Source organism: Toxoplasma gondii, chromosome XI (assembly GCF_000006565.2).
Source record: "Toxoplasma gondii ME49 chromosome XI, whole genome shotgun sequence".
Classification (NCBI taxonomy): Eukaryota; Apicomplexa; class Conoidasida; order Eucoccidiorida; family Sarcocystidae; genus Toxoplasma; species Toxoplasma gondii.
Genome location: NC_031479.1, coordinates 5,510,267 through 5,532,363, shown reverse-complemented (window position 1 = coordinate 5,532,363; position 22,097 = coordinate 5,510,267). Strand labels below are relative to the sequence as shown.

Sequence of the window (22,097 nt, the reverse complement as noted above, 5' to 3'; positions counted from 1 at the left end):
AGGCTTTCTCGAGCTTGAAGCGCGTCGCCTTTTCTTTCCTACCTCGGCGAGGCATCTCTCTTCCCACTGGCCTTCTCGCCAGACGGCGTTCAAGTGAACTTCCGCGCCACCAAGAAAGTCCGAAGTCAGCTCGTCGTTATCCCATACCTCGAAGGAGATTGGGCCTTTCGTGTACAAGTCCAGCGGCAGCGCCGTCTGCGAACAGACCGAGCGCGCACAGAACTCTACATTTGCACCTTCTCATGTAGATATATATATATATATATATATATATGCGAAGCACACGTACAAATATCTACCTATCCATATATATATATATATATATATATATATGTATGTATATGTATATATATATATATATGTATATATGCAGACACGTTGACGAAGTCTATGCCAGTACATGCAGGCCTATGAACAACTTGAATCGACATGCGGACGCACACATGCACACAGAACTGTGCACTTGCAAACCAATACGCATATACAAATATATATTTACGCATACGCATGTATGTATGTATATATGTATATGCGAATGAATGCATGCGTAGATATATATGTGACTGTCAAAGAGGCTAGGAGAGCAGTCGATAGCCGAGGACAAAGAGCAGAGTTGCGAGAAGAGAAATGCAGGATGCACGCGATGTTTTTGTGGAGCTGGAGAGAATAAAAGTGGAAAAAAAAGAAGGTGCAGTTGCTCTGGCTTCTACCTGCTTCAACGTCGGATTTGATCTCTCGCGCGGGTCGAGAAGTCTCACAGGAAAATAAAAATTTTGATTGTACACCGGCCGCAAAGTATTTTCTCGCTTGTTGCTCGTGTTCACCATCGCGTCCCATTTGATCTACCAACGCAAAACAACACCGTACCACAGGCAAACACAAGTATCAATACACTTGTTCACCGTTAAACATATATATATATATATATATATACCGACATGCATGCATACACATACATATATATATATATGTATATATGTATGTATATACATATATATATATATAGAGAGAGAGAGATAGACGCAGGTAGACAGGCATAGATAAATCTAGATCTATCGATAGACAGAGATAGAGAGACTGATCGATACGTCTGCATCTAAACAGTCGAATCACCTAAGCCTGAACAGATGTCTACATAGTAGCACACAGTAGGCATCCAGATATGTTGAAGACGCATCAGCGCATCTGTAAGAATGAAGAGGAGACCGGTATCAGCGACGCTTTCTTCTGGTCGAGACTTCGAGGCAGATAGGGCAAGTAGGCTGTGAGGCGTTGGCGGTTGTCCGACTTTCCGAGAGTCGCTGCGCGCGAACGGTTGTCGCCTACCTTGACTATCGGATCTGAGGAGTAGGAATCGACGTTCGCTGCCGGAAGATGCTCGCACTTGAAGAGGCTGAGGGGAGCGAGGCATTTGCCAACAGCGAAAAGAGAGAGAGAAAGTATCACTCTTCTTCTTGTGCCGAGGACAAAGGTCAGAGGGAACCTACGCTCATCCCAGCTCAACTGCAGGGTCGGCCTCGGACCTGTGCGCCGGGGAAGAAACCCCGGTCTTGACAAAGTCCGAGACGGACCGCACTCGACTCTTCGCCTTAAAAAGCCAACTGGGCTCTAGACATCCTGGACTGGTCTCGAGACACCACAAATCCCCGGCTTTGGTCCAAAGCCTTTTATAAGCCTTATCCGAGCTCTCCTCGAGTGCTACTTGGTTGTTCGCCGCGTATTTCCGACAACTATCAGAAGCCGACCAACGAAAAGCTTCACGACACTTGAAGTGGAGAAACGCATGCGAGGATCGAGAAGCAACTCACAGGACGGAAACAACGCGGGTTGTATCTCAAACTTTATCTACTATGTATTCATGTCGAGCGGTCTTCGGTGGTAAGAAACTGCTCCCCCATCCAGACGAATGAACGACTCAAAAGAAACGCGAACACACGAAGAAACATCACGGAAAAGCCGAGACTGACTTACTCCACCCCCACACACCCTGACCCGCGCATCGCTGTGAAGGCTTACAAAAAGTTCACTGCGTTGAAACATCCGTGATAACTTCTCTCTGTACTGATGTATGCCCAAAAAATGTTTATATATATATATATATATATATATACATATATATGTATAGAATGATTGATAGATAGATAGACGCATTTCTATACAGACTTATCTTATCGTGTGTGCCTATGAAACTTCGTCTCCATTCATGCGTCGGTATACCAATATATATATATATATGTATACGTGTGCCTATCTACTGTGTCCTTGTGTCTGTAAGCATGTACCTGCAGTTCCAGATATATAGAGACATGCGTTTTCTTTTATAAAGAAATCGTTTGAGCGAACTCACCGGACAACGAGGTATTGTTCTCGGAGATTCAACTGGGTGACGAGAGCGGCGCCCGCGAGAGGCTGGGCAGGTCTGTTGGGGATTTCTTCGTATTCGTGAATGCCGACGGAGCGTATGAAGCAGCGAATGTTCCCCACAAGTTCTCCCTGTTGAAATTTCCTGGGGTCTGTCGTGAGTTTCTTCACTATGCCTCTGAGGAAAAGTCGCGAAAACAAGCGAAGGACCGAGACTTAGAGAGGCAGCAGCGTCCGGGTCTCCCCTCGGATGCATGCAGAGAGGGCGCCAACCGCAAGGACAAGCATGCATGCATGTCGCACCCCCCCTATTGCTCTACACAGAGAGAGACAGGAAGAGAGCGCGCGTCCCTTGGGACCAGAGATGTTTGGGCATGCGCGGGAAAAAAATCGTACGGAACTGTGCAAGTATACATGTAGAATGTGTACATTTGTGTGAGGCGACAGTGCTGAGTTGACCAGAACGCTCCTATGTGAACACAGTTGCTATGTGAAGGAAGTTTAAGCAGGCTGTTGCGCAGGACGCCTCGACTGTTTGACGGAAGGAATGCCTCCAAAAAAAGGGAATGTCGGGGAAACGAAACGTCAAAGAAGAGTGACAAACACTCACCGAAAGAGAGGATATTGAAGCACAGACTTGAGCGCCATGATGCAAAGGCCCAAATGCGCTGGGGGGCGATACCACTCCTTCGGTCGGCTGTACAGCAGCTGCGAAACAAAAACATCGAAATCCCTGGCGAACATACCTGCTGACAGACTGCATGCACTTCGACGCAGAAAGACGCTTTCCACGATACGCACATAGATATACATCGATGCTCACAGACATACACACATGTACATACATATACAGAAGTGCACATAGAAATATATATATATATATATATATATATATATGTATAAGTACGTCGATGCATACAGATATACATACATGTCCGTAGATATACACAGATATACGTAGATATATACCTAGATGCACATAGGTGGACATAGAAGTATATAGAAATGCACAGATACACATAGATATACGTAGACATATATGCTCAGAGAGGCATGTGTAGATGCACATTAATGTCTGTACGTATACGTGGAATCTGAACAGTTGCTGAAGTTACAGGGTTTTTGTCGCATGCATCATGTATGAGTCCCCACACTTCTCCCCAGCGCTGCAGAGAGCGAGTGGCCAACTCCAGACACGCGCATGCAGCCGCATGCAAGGGAAGAGGCCAACATATAACTACAAAACATGCATGCATCTCTGAGGGCGAACTCGTTTGGGTCGCGAGTCCAACCTTCAGCCAGGGAGCAAATGGAAAAGACGCCAAGGCGCTCCGTCCTTCTGCTTTGCCTCAGTGGTCAAAAACGGGCAAGAATCCGAAGTGAAGCTTACCACAGAGCGGCAGAAGAGGAGAAAGCAGAAAGGAAGTGGAAAGGAGAAGGCAGAGGGGAAACCAGAACGCAGAAAGGCCAGGAAGGCGAAGGAGTACGGGGAACAGAGGGAGAAATCGACAGACAGAGATTGAGAGACAGAGAGTAGACAGTATGTGCTGCGAAAAAGCGCGTAGAGAGGGTGCCATGACATGATGATGGTTCCTGCATGAAGCTGAGCCTGTGCGGTTCACCGCAGACACGAGAGGCAACGGAGAAGAAAAACGCACGGAAATCGAGCAAAGACTCACCGTGACAGTGATGTAGTTGTTTGAAATCGACTGCAAACTGCCTCGATAGCGAAACAGACCAGCACTCGGCCAGAAATTCATTTGGCTGATGGGCGTCTTGCGCCGATTCCGGTCTCCAGACCTTCACACCACAAAGCGCATGCGGCCAAAGAGTTTGAATGCACCAACGGTTGTACGCCACACGCATCTGCTTGCAAAGGAGTATTAGCATTTAACAAAGTATCTGCATGCAGTGAAATGTCCAGCCACAGGCGTCTCTACGGTGAAGGAGCGAGGCGACGGCAGACGCCAGCGATGCTCGAAAGCTCTGAGAAAGCGAGGTGTCTGCTGCAGACTGAAACGTCCCTAGAGGTGATGGAGGCACTTGCAGAGGAAACCATCTTCAGACGATGGATCGAATGATGCACGACGGCGCAGTGGAACTTGGAAAAAAACAGATTTGCAGAAAGGTCCCCGTAGACGTAGAGTGACGTTTCACTCAACGCATGGTTGTCAAGCTGCTCAGAGGACCACAGGCAGGAGGCTCCACCGGCAACTGCCATGCAGAGGGGCGTTCTCTTGCTCCTCCGGAGATACCAAAAATCACAAGAAAAAACCAGTCTGCATGCGCCTCTACCTACAGGTGAGGCTAAACGTTAAATCCGAAACCCACAGGTGTCGCGAGATGAAGACACAAAGGAACGACCACATGCCTGGAACATACACATGCATGTCTCGATATTCAGAAGCATAAATATATATATATATTCATATATTTATATATTTATATTCATAGAGCTAAATATATGCGCGTGTCTGTAGACAGTCGGGTGAGGTTGTGTGTCACCGAAGACTGGACGCGCTAAAATCTCTCTTAAAGCAGGCATGCACGAACCTGCCTCGAACGGGGACGCTGAAGAGAAGCTGTTTGGGGACTTCTCGAATTTTCTGCGGCATCGCTTTGTCGGGGAGAAACCACCAACTATCGAAAGACAAATCGATGTCGAAGACCTCGCTGAGCATAAGAGAAACCTGCGAACAGAGGAACGAAAAACACAGACAGCGGACGATAAGAGACAAACGGGAAGCACGCGACAGACTCTGGATTCCTCTTCTTTCAACTGGCAAAACTCCACTCGGCCAAAGAACACCAAGATGCAGATACATTCACATATTTATATATATATATGTATATATATGTGTGTGTAAATGCATGTGTGTATAAGAGTGCATGTGCTTCTGTGTGTATCTATGCCTTTGTTTATTTGCACCTAGAAGTATTGATCTCAAACAGGCAAAATGCGTTGTGTGCATGCGCGTTTGGGTCAGGCAGCCTCACTTTCCAGATATCTCAAGGACAGGCCGTGCAATTTCAAGAGGCCCAGACGCCTCCCCGATTACTTGGCTTCTCTGTGTGTGTGAATGTGCCCTTTCTTCATCGTTTGGCGAGGCACAAAAGTTTCGCATCGCATCCCATTTGGAGATTTCTTTTTGTGTTTGTTGCATGCACTCGTGAGCGCACGGAGTCCCCGCCGACGAGTTCGGTCCCAGGTGTACGGACACCTCGAACTTTTTGGTGTCCCCGTCGCATGCGGGCCGGCCTTTTTGCCTTACTCGCACTTTGTGGACTTCGTAGCTCCTCTTTTTCCCCGCAATTTTTCGCCGAAGAAGGATCTGGAATTCCTGCTCGCTGTCGACAATCTCTTGCAGCGTGAGCTTGGCGCTAGCGTAGAGTGTGTTGAACGACAGCTCGTTGATTTTCCACATTTCAATCGTCACGCAAAACGACTTCAGCTGGTTGTACGGCAGCAGAAAGACCTTGAACGGCCAAATGACCAGCGGCGCGCTCAGAGCCTTGAATTCTCCAGGCCTCAGCATGTAGCCAGGGGTGTACAGAGTGCGGCGGCGCAAGGTGCCTTGGATTCGACGAGACCTGCGGCCAGCGAGGCGAAAGCAAACGAAGCATACGAGAAGAACAAGTCCAAGGAAAACGAAGAGACAGAGGCGGGGCAGCAGTGAAAAAGAAGCGAGAGAGTGTAAGGGCAAGAGGGAGAGAAGCAACAACGGAAAAAGCGAGACGGAAGCGGCGCAAGGGAAGAATGGAGATACAAAGATTTCGACTTTGAGCCTGATTGGTAGGAGAAAAGACGATGGCGAAGAACACAGAAGAAAGAGAGAAGCATGGACGCAAACAGCGTGAGGACTGACTACGCCTGACTGTGCAGACAAGTTAAACGTCCTCGTTCATGAAAGGTGACAACTCTCTTCTCCTCCACAGTTCGTCTCACACTCGTCTAAAAATACTTCTTTCTACTCTCTTCCACGCCGACTGCATTGCCAAAGTTCTGCAGAAGAGGTACCCTCACAGCAAATGAAGAACATGGCCCACTCCTGCAACAGCATACTCGACACTGAAGAAAAGGAGACAGTGCGCAGAAACGTACACACGCACACACAACCCTACGCTCGTACACGGAGCACATCTGTGTATTTGTCTAAAGGAATATACATAAACATAGATACACATAAACATAAATATGTATATATATATATATGTTTACGTGAAGATATCTGTGTTTCCATGGGAATTTGATTCTGCATAGACACAGATAAGCAAATGTGCATACATACATACGTATGTATATATATATATATATATATGTATATATGTATGTATATATGTATATATGTATATATATATATATATATATGTATATATGTATATATGTATATATGTATACATCTGTCTTTGCATAGGCACTTGGATTTGCATGGATAAGAAAGGGAGATGCTCTGCGGCTTGACTCACTTGTTCACGTGACCAAAGGTGACTGTATAGAAGTAGTACTGTTGTTTGTTTTCGAGATTCATGAAGGAGTTGATGAAGAAGGAACTTTCCCACATGCGCAGGCGGCTCATCGGATCCATCGGCGCGCCTGGCCGGTTGTTTCTGCGCAACTGACCGAGCAACGGAGACCAGGCAAAAAAAAGAGGAAACGTAAACGCAAAAGAAGACGCTCCAAAAAGTCCGCATTAGGACGTCGCGCCGTGGGTGCCGCTGAAACGATGTGCTCTCGAGTCAGGACAACGCCTTTATGAGAACTGTCGCATACGCATGCATGGCATTTGTTGTCGGTCGACAAACGCAACTGCGCATCTTGCCAGACCCCTTATTTCTCTACGACTATACCTACGTCTGTATCCGCTCTAGTCACCGATCTAGAAGGATACACCTGCGCATCCAGAGGACTAACCGAAATAGCTAATACCATACCCACACAGCCCTATAGAACATTTCTACATCTACTACATAAATTTATTTACACATGTGTATATTTACATATTTATAGAGAGAGAGACAGAGAAAGAGAGGGGAAAGTAGAGACCGAGAGCCACACCATGACAAGTGTTTCGCACGTATATGTGCTTTCATTTTTTCATTCTTTCGCCGTACTTTCTGAAGCTCGGCAAAGTCCTCATCGTCGAATTCGTAGCTTTCGTCCGAGACTTCTGATTCGCTGGTGGAGGAGCTCGACTCAGAAGAAGTCGTTGTCTCTGTCGACGTCCACTCATCCTCTCCAAAGCCTGCCCTGTACTGGACAAGTCGAAATAAAGGAACGGAACTCTTCGGTGGAACGAAGAAATCAGAGAAACTGAAGCCTGGTTGGAAAGAAGGAAGAGACGCGCATCCATATATGCGTATCTAGAGATGAACAAGGTTCTGTCTCTCTGAATGGTGGATATACATGTATTTGGATGTCTCTCCGCCTATCTTGTCTATCCTGAACGCTACAGAATCCGCTTAGGAACAGCGACCCGGCGACAAAGGTGTGTGCGTCTGCGTAGCTGCAACACAAACGAGAAAATTCTCCCTGCAACGGACAGAGCCGACAGCATACTTTCCACCTCAAACGCAGGTGAACTCCATCACCGCCGGCGTAATGAGATGCGCGGAGAGAGTCAGAGAGGCAGATATATATATATATATATATATACATATTGACAGATAGAGATGGACAGAGATACACATATAGGTAGACACACAGATAGAGACAACTAGATGTAGAAATACAGATCGACGGATGATATAGATACACAGACAGTTGGCCACAGGCAGAGGTCCAGAACCATGTTTGATTAAAAGCTGTGAGTCTCTGCTGACGAAATGTTTCTGTCTGGAGACACGGACGTTTCGAGTAGAGCCTGACTTTTTAAAATTCGCCGGACGTCCCTGCTGAGGTGCTCATTCTCTAGATCGTGTTCTGGCTATCCCTTGTCCTGAGGAAGGGAGAGCCATGTTTTTCTAAAGACGCAACTCCGAAGAAGACTACCAAGGACATCGGACTGGATTTCGTCATTTATAGGGTGGAAGTGGATGTCTTCATTGCTCTCTCGTAGCGCGTCGAGCCTGCTGGACTGGCTGTCTATGCAACGCGGTGCTGTTAGGTTGCTCTCTTCTCTTCGTTCGACTTGTCCTGGACAGAGAAGAATGGGGGCGCCGGTGTGCAACAGACGCAAAGACCGAGGGTGTCTGAACCTCGTAACTGGAGACAGATGGAGAATCGTAGACCCTACACTGTCTCTGTTTACTCGAGCTCATGAGGCGCGACGCCGTTGTGAACGCGTCGGAACATCCCGGAAGGCAACAGCGTTTCGTCGTGAACGTGAGCTGAGTCAGCCAAAAACTTACAACACGGTCCGAGATCTTTTTTCCTTGAGCGTCGAAGTCAAAGAGTCGAACTGCTTTGTCGTCTTCCGTCACGTTGGGTTCCTCTTCGTCGTCGTCTTCCTCCTCCTCCTTCTTCCTCGAGTCGGGAACTCCCCAGAGTTCACTGCTGTCGTTCGCCTTCCCTGCATATTTGTTCGGTCTGCTTTGTCTCTGGTTACCTCTCCTCTCTCTCGCCATCTTCTTCTCTCTTCAGCCGGGTCCAGGCTGCAGACCGCATGCGTCTCCCAGGTCGCCGCAGCTCGCAGAAAGCGAGAGCCTGTTTCGCAGAGAAGCACAAGAAAAGAGTCGGCAGGCGGTGCGGCAGAGGACGCGAAAAGAAATGCAGGGGAAAGTGCAGGAGACAACGCGAGTCGCAGAGCGTTGCAGATCCACGGACAGCAGCGTCGCGAGTTCGGGGAGACACATCCGCGCGAAACAGTGGCTCACGAAAAGAAAGAAAGACGGGTCAGGACTCTCCCCTGTTCGAAAATGCTGTCTGCCGCAAAAGTCCGGTACACTCGAGGACCCGGCGAGGCGTTGCAGCAAACAGAGAGAAAGGATTCTAAGAAAACGGAGAAAACGGACAAAGCACAGGGACAAGAACGGACTCGGTCGGGACTTCTGGAAAAACGAGAACTCACGAATGATCCTGTCTCCGAGGTGAACAGTCCCAGCGCGAGATATGCGACCAGCTCGAGTGGTGAAAGTTGCCAAAACGAGTTTCAACCAAAACCGAGATGCGGTTCATGGGTCTACTCCTTAATGCTTGCAGAGAACGACAGGAAGGAAGCAGGAAAGAGACCTTTGCCTCTGTTCCGGCTGTCCGATTTCCTCCTGGATACGCGCGGTGCGGACCTCTCGTGAAAACAGGCGAGTTCGAGAAAAAAGGGAAATCGCACACACCTGCGGTTCTTGTGAGGAAATAAAAAGCAACTTTCAAGCCGAAAAGTTGACAGTGCGCGGGAAACTCGACAGCAGAAAAGCCAAGGACGGTGAAAAGCCGCACGTTATCAAGCTACATTCCAGAGTCGCCTACACGAAAAGGCCTTCTTGCAAAAAAAAGCCGACAAGACAGACAAACCAAAGCAATTTAACGGTGGAGATTCCAGCGTCCCTCGCAGGCAAGAGAGGGAAGTCGTGAGAACGTGAAAGAACACGGAGAAATCCACTTTCTTCTGAGCAAGCACACCCGATGACACTCGTGATACAAGGGACCTTGGAAGGAGGGTTCTCTGCATGTCTGAATTCCTGTTCTTTCAACCTCACTTCACGGTTCCTTTTTCGACCATTTGAAAGGTGAAACGAGTAGATGGGCGTGTCGGTTTCAATTAATAATCATATAGAGGTGAGAAAGAAGGGAAAATGGGTCAGAACAGGTCCAAGTTCAACTCTGGTTTCGTGGCTGCATGCAGCGGACACAAACAGCCACCGCGCTTGCAAGTCGGTTTCTGAGAAGAAAGGCTTGATTAGGAAAAAGTGGTTTTCGTTTCGTGGACGCGCTTTGTATCTGTGCATACTCTCCTCAGTTTAGGGGCTTCGTCACGTCAGCTCTCGAAATTGATGGAGCTGAGCACACGTATGGAGTCGGTAACAGCAAGTCCGCAGATGAGCCTGTCAGTCGCCTCATGCTTCAGAACCTCATCGCGCTAGCAAGCAGAAAAGTGCACGAGATGCTTCTGAAGTAGATCTAAGCGCTACAGTGGAACCTGTAACTTCTTGGAGTCCGAAAGGGTCATTTCAGTAAGCATCCAAACGGACAAGGAGAATTCAGAGCTAGAGCACAGCGACAATATTCAAGGTGCGGGTGGAATAAAAAAAAGCAAAAGGAGTGGAATTACGGATACCACTGACGACAGGAACAGAAAAGAACCAATAAGAAGCCTCAGTACTTAGAAACAGTTGGCTAGAATCTGTGGACGGTAGGCTGTTTAGCCGAGACCACTACCGAGTCCAGAACAGATGCTTTGAGGTGCCAACGCTGAACCTCATGGGACTCTGAGATAAAGATCGAAAAATTGTTTTAGGATAACTCTCTGAAGCGTTACTTGAGGAAGTGAGTTTGGTCGAGGTCCTTGATGTTTCGGGGAAAGTTTCCAGGGTTCTTTTTTTGCGGTCCTTTTGGTCAATTCATCGACAAGCAACTCTACTACAGCGAACGAATCCCATTTGCAACGTTGCCTACGTGGATAGGTAGGACGTGCTTGCAAACACTCGTCTCTAGGAAGCTACTGTTTGTTTTTGCTTCTTAATGTTGCTCCTGCGGACAATCCGTTAAGTGAACTTTCTGTGGTGTGTGTGAATAGGATGGTACTCACGACAATCTGCCAGCCACAACTTGCTCTCAACTATAGTCACGGTTTAGCTCTCCTGTGCTGACTGAAGAGCTTGTCAAAAGATGGAAGCAAAATGAAAGGTGCCGTCTTTGGCTTCTCCATTCACGGTTTCTGAGTGGCCAACTGATGTCCGGTGAGTCCCGATCTTGCCTTACAGGTTAGGTTCACATACGTGGCGGAAATTATACGCGCTTTCGCACCCGTTTACTCGAAAAAGTTGGTATTCAAAAGTAACACAGACATGCGTGGAGAGAGTAAGCGTAGAGCTCGGCATCAGGATCCCTGTATAGTTCGAAACAACGCCTGTCCGACCAACAGCCACATGCGTTTCCCCGACCTTGCAAAGTTACCACATCAAAGCGAGTACGAATCGAGCACGTTCCGCCAAAATGGAAATGTAAAGGGGCTTCGCTGTCCCTAAACAAACAAGAACATGTGCCTTGATTGTGTATTGGTTAAACTAAGTCTGCTTCACCAATTTTCTGGTGTATCAGGAGCCAGGAAAACTGTTCGAGGACTTTGAAATGAAAGAACGGTTAAGACCAAGTCAGGTTCCTGTGTGCCCGTCGTCACGCGAACTCTCTGAGCAGAGAGTTCACCGCACACACTGCATGTTTATCGAATTATTCGAGTGCATCTGCAACGCACTCAATCGGTTCTTCCTCGCATAAATCAAAAGCAATTTGGTCGCTTTCATCGGGGAGCTTCGTACTTATGGGAAGGCATTGACAGAGCCCACCTCCCCCCGATACTGGCACGCAGCGCTCCAATAGCAGCTGCGGCGGAGTCACAGCAAGAAAACTATTTAGTAACTCGTAAATGGACTCAAAACAATAGTCCTTAGCTTATCTAAAAGCGCACTAAGTACCTTTGAAAACCCTTTTTTCTGAAACGCCAGCTTATACGATAGTGACACATTCTGCGTTACGGAATTCCTTCTACGCTGGTGCAACACATCAGATGTTTCGTTCTTGTCGACAAAAGCCAGGGAACCGCTCTATGAATATACATGAACACCCAGATGTCACATTTACAGTGAAGAGTTCCAGAACAGTGACACGGAGTAGAGGCACAACATCGTTTTCAAACGATTTATAGAACGCCTACAAAGAAACGTGATTGTACATGGATGTTGCCCTGTCTATGGTTAACTCACGCACAGAAAAAAAAAGTCGTTCCACGACGCCTAAGAACGCATATAAACAAAATAGGACTTCCTTGAAAAGAAATCAAATGCGACTAATAGAACACCGGCAGCGACGTCGTCAGCCTGCCAAAAGCACTTCCGCTCTCTCGGCCCCTCTGTCATTCCGTAAAACAGCCAAGCAAATCTACTGTTCTGACTTGACTGCGGACGCAAGAGAAGGAAGCAGAAGAACGCGATTTTCGAATTCCTTGAATGTAAGCATGTTCGCCGAACTCACACTCGCAGTCCTGCTGAAAAAAAGACGAGCGCTGAACTGTCGCACGCTTCGACCCAGCGACTACGTCATCTACATCAGTTGGATTTGTAGTGCCATATCTGTCACTTTTCTCGAAACCCGTCTCCGGGTTCCGCGATAAATTACCTCCCTTTGTCGGAATTGCTTGCATGCATCCAGCCACTCGTTGCCTCTCCGGGCATCTTTTGAAGAGACAACTACAGTTGATACCGTTGCACTCGTACGGCTCGGTTACCAATCATGTCGCTTTCCCCTAATCCGTCTGCGTCCCCATTTCTGCGACTGTTTGGACGGCTGCGTCGGCATGAGTTGCGTCCCTTTGAGGGGGAAGAACACCATAACGAGGAAGGCGTGCAAGTTTTCCGTTATTCAGTCGTTCTAGGTAACCTCGCACAGCCTCAAGAGTACGCATTTCTTCTTCGGCATCCCAACTGAAGGAACCTAGCAAAACAGTGAACAAACAGCAATACCAAGGGATTGAGTGGGAGGGGCTGCTTGTAGCATTGGAGTTGAAGAATAAAGAGCATGGAGACACGGCAAAATAGTTTCCGTTAGAGAAGGACGCTCGACCTCTACAGTGCCTGCTGACAAAGCCCCTATGCCATCCACGATGAACTAGTACGGAGTCCTCTGAACCGCTGGGGTAAAGAAAGGCAGATGTCGGTCCTCGTCTCGGGCAAAGATCCCGTGTAGCATCGCGGGGCACAAATCACTCCCAAGACCGCTCCACCTTTGCGAGAACCTCCAGCCGATTATCCACACTTTTGAGCCTGAACTTACTTGCGCCATGTTCAGCAGAATTAGCAAAGGAAACTAAAAGAAGCAAGCATATGAGGATAGCAGCACTTGCTACGCTGGAAGGCCAGCCCTGTGCTGGTGATGTCCGAGCCATGGTCCGACAGCGATTCGTAGGTAAAGCAAGGGCGTGGTGTAAAAACAAAGCGGAGGGGCAACCGAGCCACGGAAAGGAGGAAATCACTAGGATATAGCGAGTAACCCAAGGAGAATCCCCGTTCCTTGCCCGAAAATTCCATGTGGACTGTGGCTATCCCAGCGCGAGAGACGCCGAGGTGGTAGAGCTACCGGCGAGCAAGAGACGCGCGAAACTACATGTTTTCTTCATGTTTTCGGGAAGCTTTGTGGAAACAGGTTATTCTGCTACCGTGCTCTTTGTGTCATTTCCAATTTTATGTCGTGAACAACACTCTTCGAAGGGTAGGATGGCACCGGATCGTGAATTAAAATGCCCATCGAATCGACTACAGCTCAAACCGTCAGCGTTCATCCCGTTCTCTCTAGATACAAATAGTTGGAAGATCCCGTTGATTATGCCCATTAACGGAAAACTACTCCGGGGCGACAGAGCGACGAGACACTGGCCTACGGGAAGGAAGCATCTCGGCAGTCAGACAGTCGGACTTTGTTGTTTTGGTAGGTGGTTTTTGTCCAAAAGAGAAAATGTACAGCAGATGCACAACGTACACGACGTGGTACGTGTTTGCTTCACCAAAATCGCTGGTTCTTGATTAGACTGCTGTACACCATCCTATCTCTCTCGGTTGTTGAAGACAGTTAAAAGTATCGGTTTCCAAAAGACTATATACACCGCCTTTCTGGAGAGTGCAGGCTCACGCCATTGATTCCGTTTCGTGTGCCTTTATTGTTCACTACAAGATCCCTGTGTTCGACACTACCTGTCAGGCTATTATAGGGTGCATTCCCTGTTTTTTTAAAGCGGAAAGTGCACACACACCTTTTCGTGTTTCTTCTCAATGTTTGTCCGTACGGAATACATGGATCGGCCCCACAAAAGTTTATATGCATTTCTGTTGCAGAGATACGACGGACAGAATAGTTTTTCCATTTTTAGCTGGTTGCGTTTGTCGTTCAGAGGAAAGGCATGACCTCACTGACCGCTCACAACACACGAGATAAACGTGCTTCTAATTTCCGACAGAGTTACGGATGATCTTCACTTTCAAGTGAAAAACTGAAACATTGTTATCCAGTCTCTCTAAACCTGTGATACCGACTGTGACTCTAGTTACGTGGTACATGAACCAAGTTCTTAAGAGGTGCTGTGCACCCCGTCCCCACCAGACTGCTAAGAAAGCCAAAGTGTGATCGTCATGACTTTTCCACCTTATTCTGCACTTTGAGGACTCTCATCTTCGTAGAACAAGTTTAGACGAGCTTCCACAGATTCTGACAATCCGCAAAAAGCCGCTCGTCTCCGCTATCTTGCTCTGTTTCCGGAGAGATCTGCCCTGCTGTCCCCGGCATCCCTGCGACTGGTAGACACTTTAGAGATAGAACGCAACGTGTATCAGTATCCACAGTGTTTCTGTTTCAGCAAACTTTAGAGACAATCTTAAAAAGGGATTCCAAGAAGGCATGCTGCAAGATTGCAGTTCTCTCTTGGAGATGCGCGTCTCGTAAAACGCGTTTATGTCTACATTTCCAATATCAGCTCCCAACAAATGACTTCCCCCGGTCTTCACTCAATAGGTGACTGACAACAACTACATCGTCGCATTCGTCTTCCCTGCTCCTCTGTTCACTGAACGCTTCCACTCACACAACAAACGTATGAATTCGGAACAAGCTTGCCACTGCACGACTTTCACTTGATGTCCGATGTGCCCTGCAGCGACTGCCGCCAAGCTCAGCGATAATCATTGGGTTCCAGTGTATGAACTTAACACCTGGTATTATTACAACAAAGACAATCAGGGTAATCTGGTCCAAACCTTTTCAAAGTATATGCACGGACAAACAGTGCGGAAAAACATGCCCAGGCAACACCCGCACCACGTCAATACGCAGAAGTGCACAGGCAGCTCTACAGCGCCTATCCGGTGTTCCATGCAGATACTTTTATTTGCATGTCATAAACGAAGACAGGGTTGCCTTCGTCGCTATTTGTGATTTCACTTGCCTCTTTTTGACAGAACCGCTAAAGTTTGTGCACATTATACGTATTGAGTTCAGCCGCTTGTTTCCCCATCGTGGACGTTTGTCCCTATGTAGACCTGTGTGCATGTGTACAGATGTATTCGCGAGTACAAAAATACAACAGAATTACGTATTTCGTGTGCACGACCTCCACATGATTCTCAACTCAAGGAAACGTGGAACTCGGGAGTGCGGAACGGCAAATACCACTTTCCTGTCTCCTGCTGTCAAGCTTGAGCGCTCAACAACGTGACGGTGGAAAATGCAAATATATATATATATATATATATATATATATATATAATATGAATATATATACATATATATATATATATATATATACGAATGTCTACCACATAATATATATGTATATATATATATATATATACATAGGTTCGGATCTCGACAAATATATATATTTTGAGGCGCGGTTCCGTACACAAGCATATATAGTTATGTATGTGTATGTACATTTATACTTCTGTGTGTGTGTGTTTCCCGGTAGAGATGCCTACATTTGTGTACATGTGAACAGCTCCAGTGTATGCGTGAAGAAGCGCGTATTTTAGTCCTGAGTAATTGCCGCGTTTAAGTGGGCTGTGTCGACATGACTCAGAATGAAAGCTGCATTTACAGCGTCGTTGTCATTCCACCTGAGCAGGAAACCGAGAAAAGAGAAAAGAGGTCTTCCAGGTAGACAGCAGATCCGAGATCGATCATCTTCCATAACCACATCATGTGAAGAGCCGCAAGTACAGTAGTATTCAGCGTTTAATTGAAACGTCGGCCTTTGGATACAAGCGCCAAGGTAGACTGTCGGAGAGGAAAAGCAACGAAAGCTACACGAAGCTGAGAATGGGCGTCGCGTGCCTTTGCGCATGCAAGAGTTCCACAAGATGGCAAAATAAGGTTCCTTCATGAAAAGCAAAGAGTCGAACTCGAGCCGAGTCAGAACAAAAAGTGAGTTGGCGCACAAGGCGAAACGGTGAGAGGCGTTTTTTCTTGGCCTAGACTTCTGTCGTCGGTACGCCAGAAAAGAGGGAGGTGTGCACATCGTTCCCACGAGTCGCATTTCTCCGTTTTCATGTTGGCTCTGTGTTTCCTCCCTCCGCCATGTTTATCTTTCTTTCCTGCGAGCATCGCCTCTCGAGTTTCACATCTTGCACAACTGGATGCACTGTTCTCTGTAAACGGAATCGGAGTCTAGGAAAAGGAATTTCTTTTAAAACGGAGGTCGCACTGTCGGTGCAAATGCCTGCTGTCCAAATCTAGTTGCACGCTGTGTTCTCTTCTCCCTGCTTTTTCCTTCCTCGTTTTTTTCAGTTTTTCTTTTCTTTCGCACCTCTCCACTGCCTCTGTCTCGGTGTCGCAGATTCCCGACGCGAGATGTCTCTTTACCACGCGATTGCCCGCTTCCTCTCTGCAAACGTCAGAACATTTGCACTCGAAGACCTTTAACAGCAACGACTCGAAAACGAAACACGCAGAGGCGTTCTCCCCACGCAGCACCGCTCGTCTGTCGAAGTGTCTGATTTCCACGAAAAGGGGTCGACTTTCGACAACTGACTCGCTCCCTTCGACGTACTAGAGAGATGACCATCGGTTCCACAGAGACGCATTTCCTTCACGGATGGAGGCTCAGCGGAGTGTGGAGAGACGCAAGAGCATTTCCCCCGTAGAACTGAGTATGCAGAGAAGAAGAAGCAGTTTCCGCTTACAAAGGAGTGTGAAGAAAGAGCTGCACATCGAAGAGATTGTCATCTTGGTTGAACCAGCAGCGCTTCGGTGTCTCTAACGACGCCACTGTTTCTTCTTTCTCTTGCTCGTTCTCCGACAAGCACAAGTAAAGACCCTCGACAATGACGATTTTGGTCTCTGGCGAGATGATTATGCCGTCGGGCACGGGGTCCTGGACAGAGAAAAAGGAGAAGCAAGAACACAAAAAAAACTGAACAGATCCAGGATACGTAGGATTTCGAATGTGACTCCACGCATGAGATACAGACAACTACGTCCTCTGCGGCTTTACACGGTTGTCAATAAAGGTATGCTAGAGACTTCATCCTCCACTTAAACAGTGTACGTAGCAGCAATCGAACTACGCAAGCGTCATGTGTGACATCCAGAAGAAACTATCGCTCTGGAGCGAACCTTGCTCGAAAGAGAGGAACCGGCATGCGCGTGCTAACAACCCGACGAGTACACTGGTGAGAAGCGGTTCCGTCTCTCAGCCTGCAAATGACATGTGAAATTGACTTCCACAGAGCGTGCAAGGTGCACCGAACGGAAGGAAATGGAACACACGAGACACGCAGACGAGAAGAAACTCACCTTCGTCGAGTGGTCAAACGTGGGAAGCGAGATGCTCCGATCAGGGGAGTATTTCACATCATGGAGCGTTCGCCTGACAGCAGAAAACGGACAAGCTGTCCTTTCTCTGTGATTTTATCACGGCCCAGGAGATGTTACAACAACCACGGATACAGACAAAGGCATGCATGAACGAAGTGATGTAGACACGCGGAGGGGCTCGTGGAGCCGCCGATTGATGCGCCATAGATGACTATATCTGAACGACTGCACACTGGTGGCTCTACACGTCAATCAAGTACACGAATTTTAGGTTTTCCATGAACTGTCTTTGGAGGGAGAGACAATACACCTGATTCGTGTAGGCAGCGTGTGCGCATGTGGGTGCAGACAGTGAGATAGGGGAGATGTTTTGAATACATATGAAGGTAGATACAGATTTTCAAGCAGCACACTGACATGGGGCTACCTACAAACACACTGGTCCTGAAGTGCGCGCGTAAAATATATACGAATTAAGATCGCATGCATTTACATATATATATATATATATATAGAGAGAGAGAGAGAGAGAGAGACCGAGGAACTATGATGGGTAGACAGGTAAACAGATAGATAGACAGAAACAGAGATAGATAGAATGACGGTTAGACATATAGATAGACAGTAAGGTGAGTAGATATGGATAGATAGATGAGTAGATGTAGATACATACAGATGAGCGAACCGAGATGTACAGAGAGTACAGAGCTACGCAGGTAAACGAAGTCGCATAACTTTCTCTCGACATTAAGTGGTTGCGCAGTATCCCCTAGAAGTGAGAGTCATCGAAGTACACTCAGAGCTGAAGAAAACTGTCGGCGACAGGTCGTGGTGTACGAGGGGTTCTTTGCGATTTATGGAAGGTTTTTTGAAAACAAAGGAAATGCGCGTCTTTTACAGCACGTCACATGCATCCGAACCCCCCAACGCATTCGGGGGAAGCGCATGTTGCGAGTTTCGTTCTTTCGAGGCAGGACGCCGTGGAATGCCAGGCCTCTGGACTCGACGAAGCGACACAGCATCAACTCCAGTGTGACGATTACAACACACAAACTAGCTTTGATCTGTGCTTTCTTGATGTCAGCTTTGTACGGTGAAGAATGTCACTTGTTTTGTACCAAAAAGCAGGCATGTCGAAGGTCCAGGCGGCGCCTCTCCGGCGAAAAGCTTCTGCAGGGTCGGGGAACCTGGGAGGCATCGAGTCACGACAGAAAAAGCGGAAAGCAGCGACGCATGCCAGCGGTTGAGAAAAAGGTGGAAGTGAAGCGGAGTACACCGTAAACCATACAGGTTAGAAATCCGGGAACGACGGTGAGCGGGTCAAAGAGGTCGGGGCGGAACGGGGAAAAGTGAGGACTGGGGAGAAAAGGCGTCAACAGAGACAAATCAACGGGGGCGAGGCCAAGTTTTCCACCACACGGATACGTAGCCCTGGTAGAAAGAGAAATGCACGAACCGAGCGGATAGAGAAGAAAAGAAAACGCGGAGGAAGCGTGAAATTGTCCCTTCTGTCGACACCTCTAAACAGAAACGGAAAACGTGGAAAGCCAAATTTCACTTTGACATCTAGCTTCCCCAGTGTGCCCGATACGTTTATACCTATGTGTATGTTTATATGAGTACGGAAACGTTGTCCTGCCACTTCGTGACGTCTGCTTCACCTGAACGGCAGGACAACGGTAGAGAGGCCATGTACCACTAGAAACCAGAGAGAGAAATGCAGCAACTTACTGTGACAGCTGTTCCCTTGTGAGGTGGAAACCGTCCATGCCAATGGCGACGCAAATGTCTTTTTCCTGCTTGGCTTTTTCACGGGCTCCGTCGAGAATTTCTGCACAGTCACACGGTTTCACGGATGTATCGCGGCCTCCCGTCTCGGAGGCGGAAGCTTCAGCTGTGCGGGCGCCGTCCCCCTCTACTTCTTGGCAAGGACTTGAGAAGCAGTTCTGTTCCTCCTGCTCCGTCGCGCTCTCCGCGGAAAAGACAGGCTTTACAGGTGACGCGAGTGCGGCGCATCGCCGCTCTTCTTCCCACTGCTTTCTCCGTTCTGACCACAGTCGTTTGATCTCAGCCGCCAGTCGTCCACCAAAAGTGGATTTCCCGCTCCCGGGGATCCCGCCGACCGCGACGAGAAACCGGGAGTGTCCGTGGCTTTTCGCTCTCGTTCCCACAGGGCCTCTTTCTTCACTGAGTGTCAAGTGCCGCGCGCCGGAATGTGTCTGGGAGGAGAAATGCAAGGACAAAGGGTCCTCTGAGTCCTGGTCGGCGGATGCATCGCCTGCACACGCGCCTCGTCGCTCTCCCACAACGTGCAGAGGCGCCGCTTCGCCACACGGGTCGTGGGACAAGTTTCCAGTGTGGAAATTTCTTCCATTCCGGCGCCCAGCTCCACAGTTTGGAGCGCTCCAGTTTCCCGGGACTCGCTGCGGAGCTGCCGCGCCGAGACCTGCGCAGTCGGCTGGATGTTCAGCATCACACAATCCGGAGAAGGTCGTCAAACTCGAGGTTTGGCGGCTCGACTTGTTACCGGGACATAGTTCCCGTTGCGGAAGCGGAAAAAGTGACTCAACGACGGCGCTGCGCGGAGCGCACGCAGCTGCCGCGCCGCTTTGGCACGTCACGAGTGGGGTGTATGTACACCTGGCAAAGTGAGGAACTGACGCGCCGGCCGCTGCCGTGTGCAGCGCGGTTCCTGCGCCCAGTGAACTTTTGTCTCGAAAAGGCGAAGCGTCAAAGGGCAGCTCAGGATGCAGAGGAAGGGGATGAGTGCTGGCGGCCGCAGCGGCGCGGTGCGGACATGCCTGGGACCAGCAGAAGCATTCAGGGTTCGTGTTTCGTTCGGGACAATTGGAAGAGAAGGGAGAAGCCGAAACAGAGTACAGAGCCGCTTTGTCGCCGCCGTGGGCTTCGAGGAGCTTGTCCAAAGTGAAGCTGGCAATCTTGGTGATGTCTGAACACGGCAAGCGCGAGACATGGCACGGGAAGTTAAGAGGTGCGGAAGGAGGCGCTCGGAATGGGCTGACACTCGGCGAGAAACCCGTACCGCTATACATGGTTGAAAAACAGAGGACTCAGATTCCGTGGCAGAGGCGAGTGGGCGCCTTTAGAAAACATCGAAACATTTCACAAGGTGTCTTCTGGTGACACGGTGACAACAGCGGGACGTCTGAGCAGCCAAGACAATCGGACGTTTCAGGGAAGGGTTTCGGGACGCGAAAGTGGAGTTAACGGGTTTTTTGAAGAGCACTTTGCCTACAAAAATGGTGTTGGGGTCACCACGCGTGGGTACTGTTCGACAGGTACGGCGGAAGCAAAAGGCAACACGAGTCTGGTCAACTTACACGCTGCACACGTTGTTCAACGCACACACAGCCACGAAACTCAATAGCGAGCGATGCAGCGGGTTGTGCGCATGCGCCGGCAGCACACTCACCGGTGATCCGGCCCGTTTGCCGACGAGATTGTGGTATCGAACGTACATTTGAAAAACCAACTTTTGTCTATAAGCTGTACAAACATCGTGGTACTCACTTTGGTAGTCTCCTCCATAATGTTAGGCTGTATGGAATATTGGTGTCTATCTCACCATATTAACGGTAAAGGACTTGGTGATGATCTAGTTGTACGTCCTGGTATGTTTTTCGTGGAGAGAGAAATGAGAGGCCGGAGTTACTCCCCCGTTCTATCTCAGACGCACCGCCCGGGTCAACTGATTCAAAATAGGGTGAAATCCCTGTTAGCATGAACCCATGTTCTACTCTGCCACCTTTACATAAGATTGAAGGGATACTGTGGTCGTCTTTGGAGCAACCCTTCGTCTTTCCTGTATCCATTCAACTTGCTAAAAATACTTGAGCTGTAGAAAAACTATGCCGTGTCTACGCGGCGCTTTTGCCCTACAGGGTCGGTCTGGTCGTCCGACCCTCATAATGTCTGGGCCAGAAGCCAGTTCTCGTTTGTCTCCCCGGGAAAACTGATTTGCCCGGAGTACTAACCAGACATCCACGAGTTACAAACTCTTTCATTTCTACCTAAATTTGTAGTGAACTTTGCGGCAAAATTCGGTGCTGCGGGAAAGTCAGATATATCAGTCCCTGCGACATCAGCTCGGTCCAACGTTGATATTGGCGGCAATACGTGTATTCATGTGGAGCAGATTCAGAGTATCCCCCAACACATCTTTAAAATAGAAGGCAATTGGGAAAGGCAGCAGTTATACAAAGCAGATGTGGAACTAATCGAGGAATCCCAACAGCAGTTAAATCCCCATAACTTCAGTTATACAAAG

General features: G+C 48.4%; 3 protein-coding genes across 3 annotated transcripts in view; all 3 read right to left on the bottom strand.

The window, feature by feature from the left end:
- TGME49_316730 (Sma protein) overlaps window positions 1-10,081 on the bottom strand; it is a 30,324-nt gene extending 20,243 nt beyond the window's left edge. The window contains exons 1-12 of the mRNA XM_018782912.1: window positions 9,369-10,081; window positions 8,710-9,004; window positions 7,474-7,614; window positions 6,829-6,977; window positions 5,634-5,952; window positions 4,915-5,051; window positions 4,041-4,161; window positions 2,972-3,069; window positions 2,348-2,539; window positions 1,327-1,393; window positions 711-842; window positions 43-195 (exon numbers count right to left, since the gene is read on the bottom strand). Of these exons, the coding sequence (XP_018635282.1) occupies window positions 43-195; window positions 711-842; window positions 1,327-1,393; window positions 2,348-2,539; window positions 2,972-3,069; window positions 4,041-4,161; window positions 4,915-5,051; window positions 5,634-5,952; window positions 6,829-6,977; window positions 7,474-7,614; window positions 8,710-8,925 (1,725 nt within the window). The 5' untranslated portion in view covers window positions 8,926-9,004; window positions 9,369-10,081. The remainder of the gene's footprint in view (window positions 1-42; window positions 196-710; window positions 843-1,326; window positions 1,394-2,347; window positions 2,540-2,971; window positions 3,070-4,040; window positions 4,162-4,914; window positions 5,052-5,633; window positions 5,953-6,828; window positions 6,978-7,473; window positions 7,615-8,709; window positions 9,005-9,368) is intronic.
- Window positions 10,082-11,264: 1,183 nt separating this feature from the next.
- On the bottom strand, window positions 11,265-13,545 carry TGME49_316710 (hypothetical protein). Its single transcript, XM_002364794.1, has 2 exons — window positions 13,283-13,545; window positions 11,265-12,943 (listed from the first exon to the last, which is right to left on the bottom strand). Exons 1-2 carry the CDS (start codon window positions 13,392-13,394, stop codon window positions 12,756-12,758), a joined length of 300 nt encoding a protein of 99 aa, XP_002364835.1. The 5' UTR covers window positions 13,395-13,545; the 3' UTR covers window positions 11,265-12,755.
- A 1,366-nt stretch (window positions 13,546-14,911) lies between these two features.
- On the bottom strand, window positions 14,912-21,863 carry TGME49_316700 (uridine kinase). Its single transcript, XM_018782911.1, has 6 exons — window positions 19,541-21,863; window positions 18,928-18,996; window positions 17,789-17,861; window positions 17,176-17,366; window positions 16,800-16,877; window positions 14,912-16,110 (listed from the first exon to the last, which is right to left on the bottom strand). The coding sequence occupies exons 1-6, from the start codon at window positions 20,860-20,862 to the stop codon at window positions 16,023-16,025; spliced, it is 1,821 nt and encodes a 606-aa protein (XP_018635283.1). The 5' UTR covers window positions 20,863-21,863; the 3' UTR covers window positions 14,912-16,022.
- Window positions 21,864-22,097: the final 234 nt, after the last annotated feature.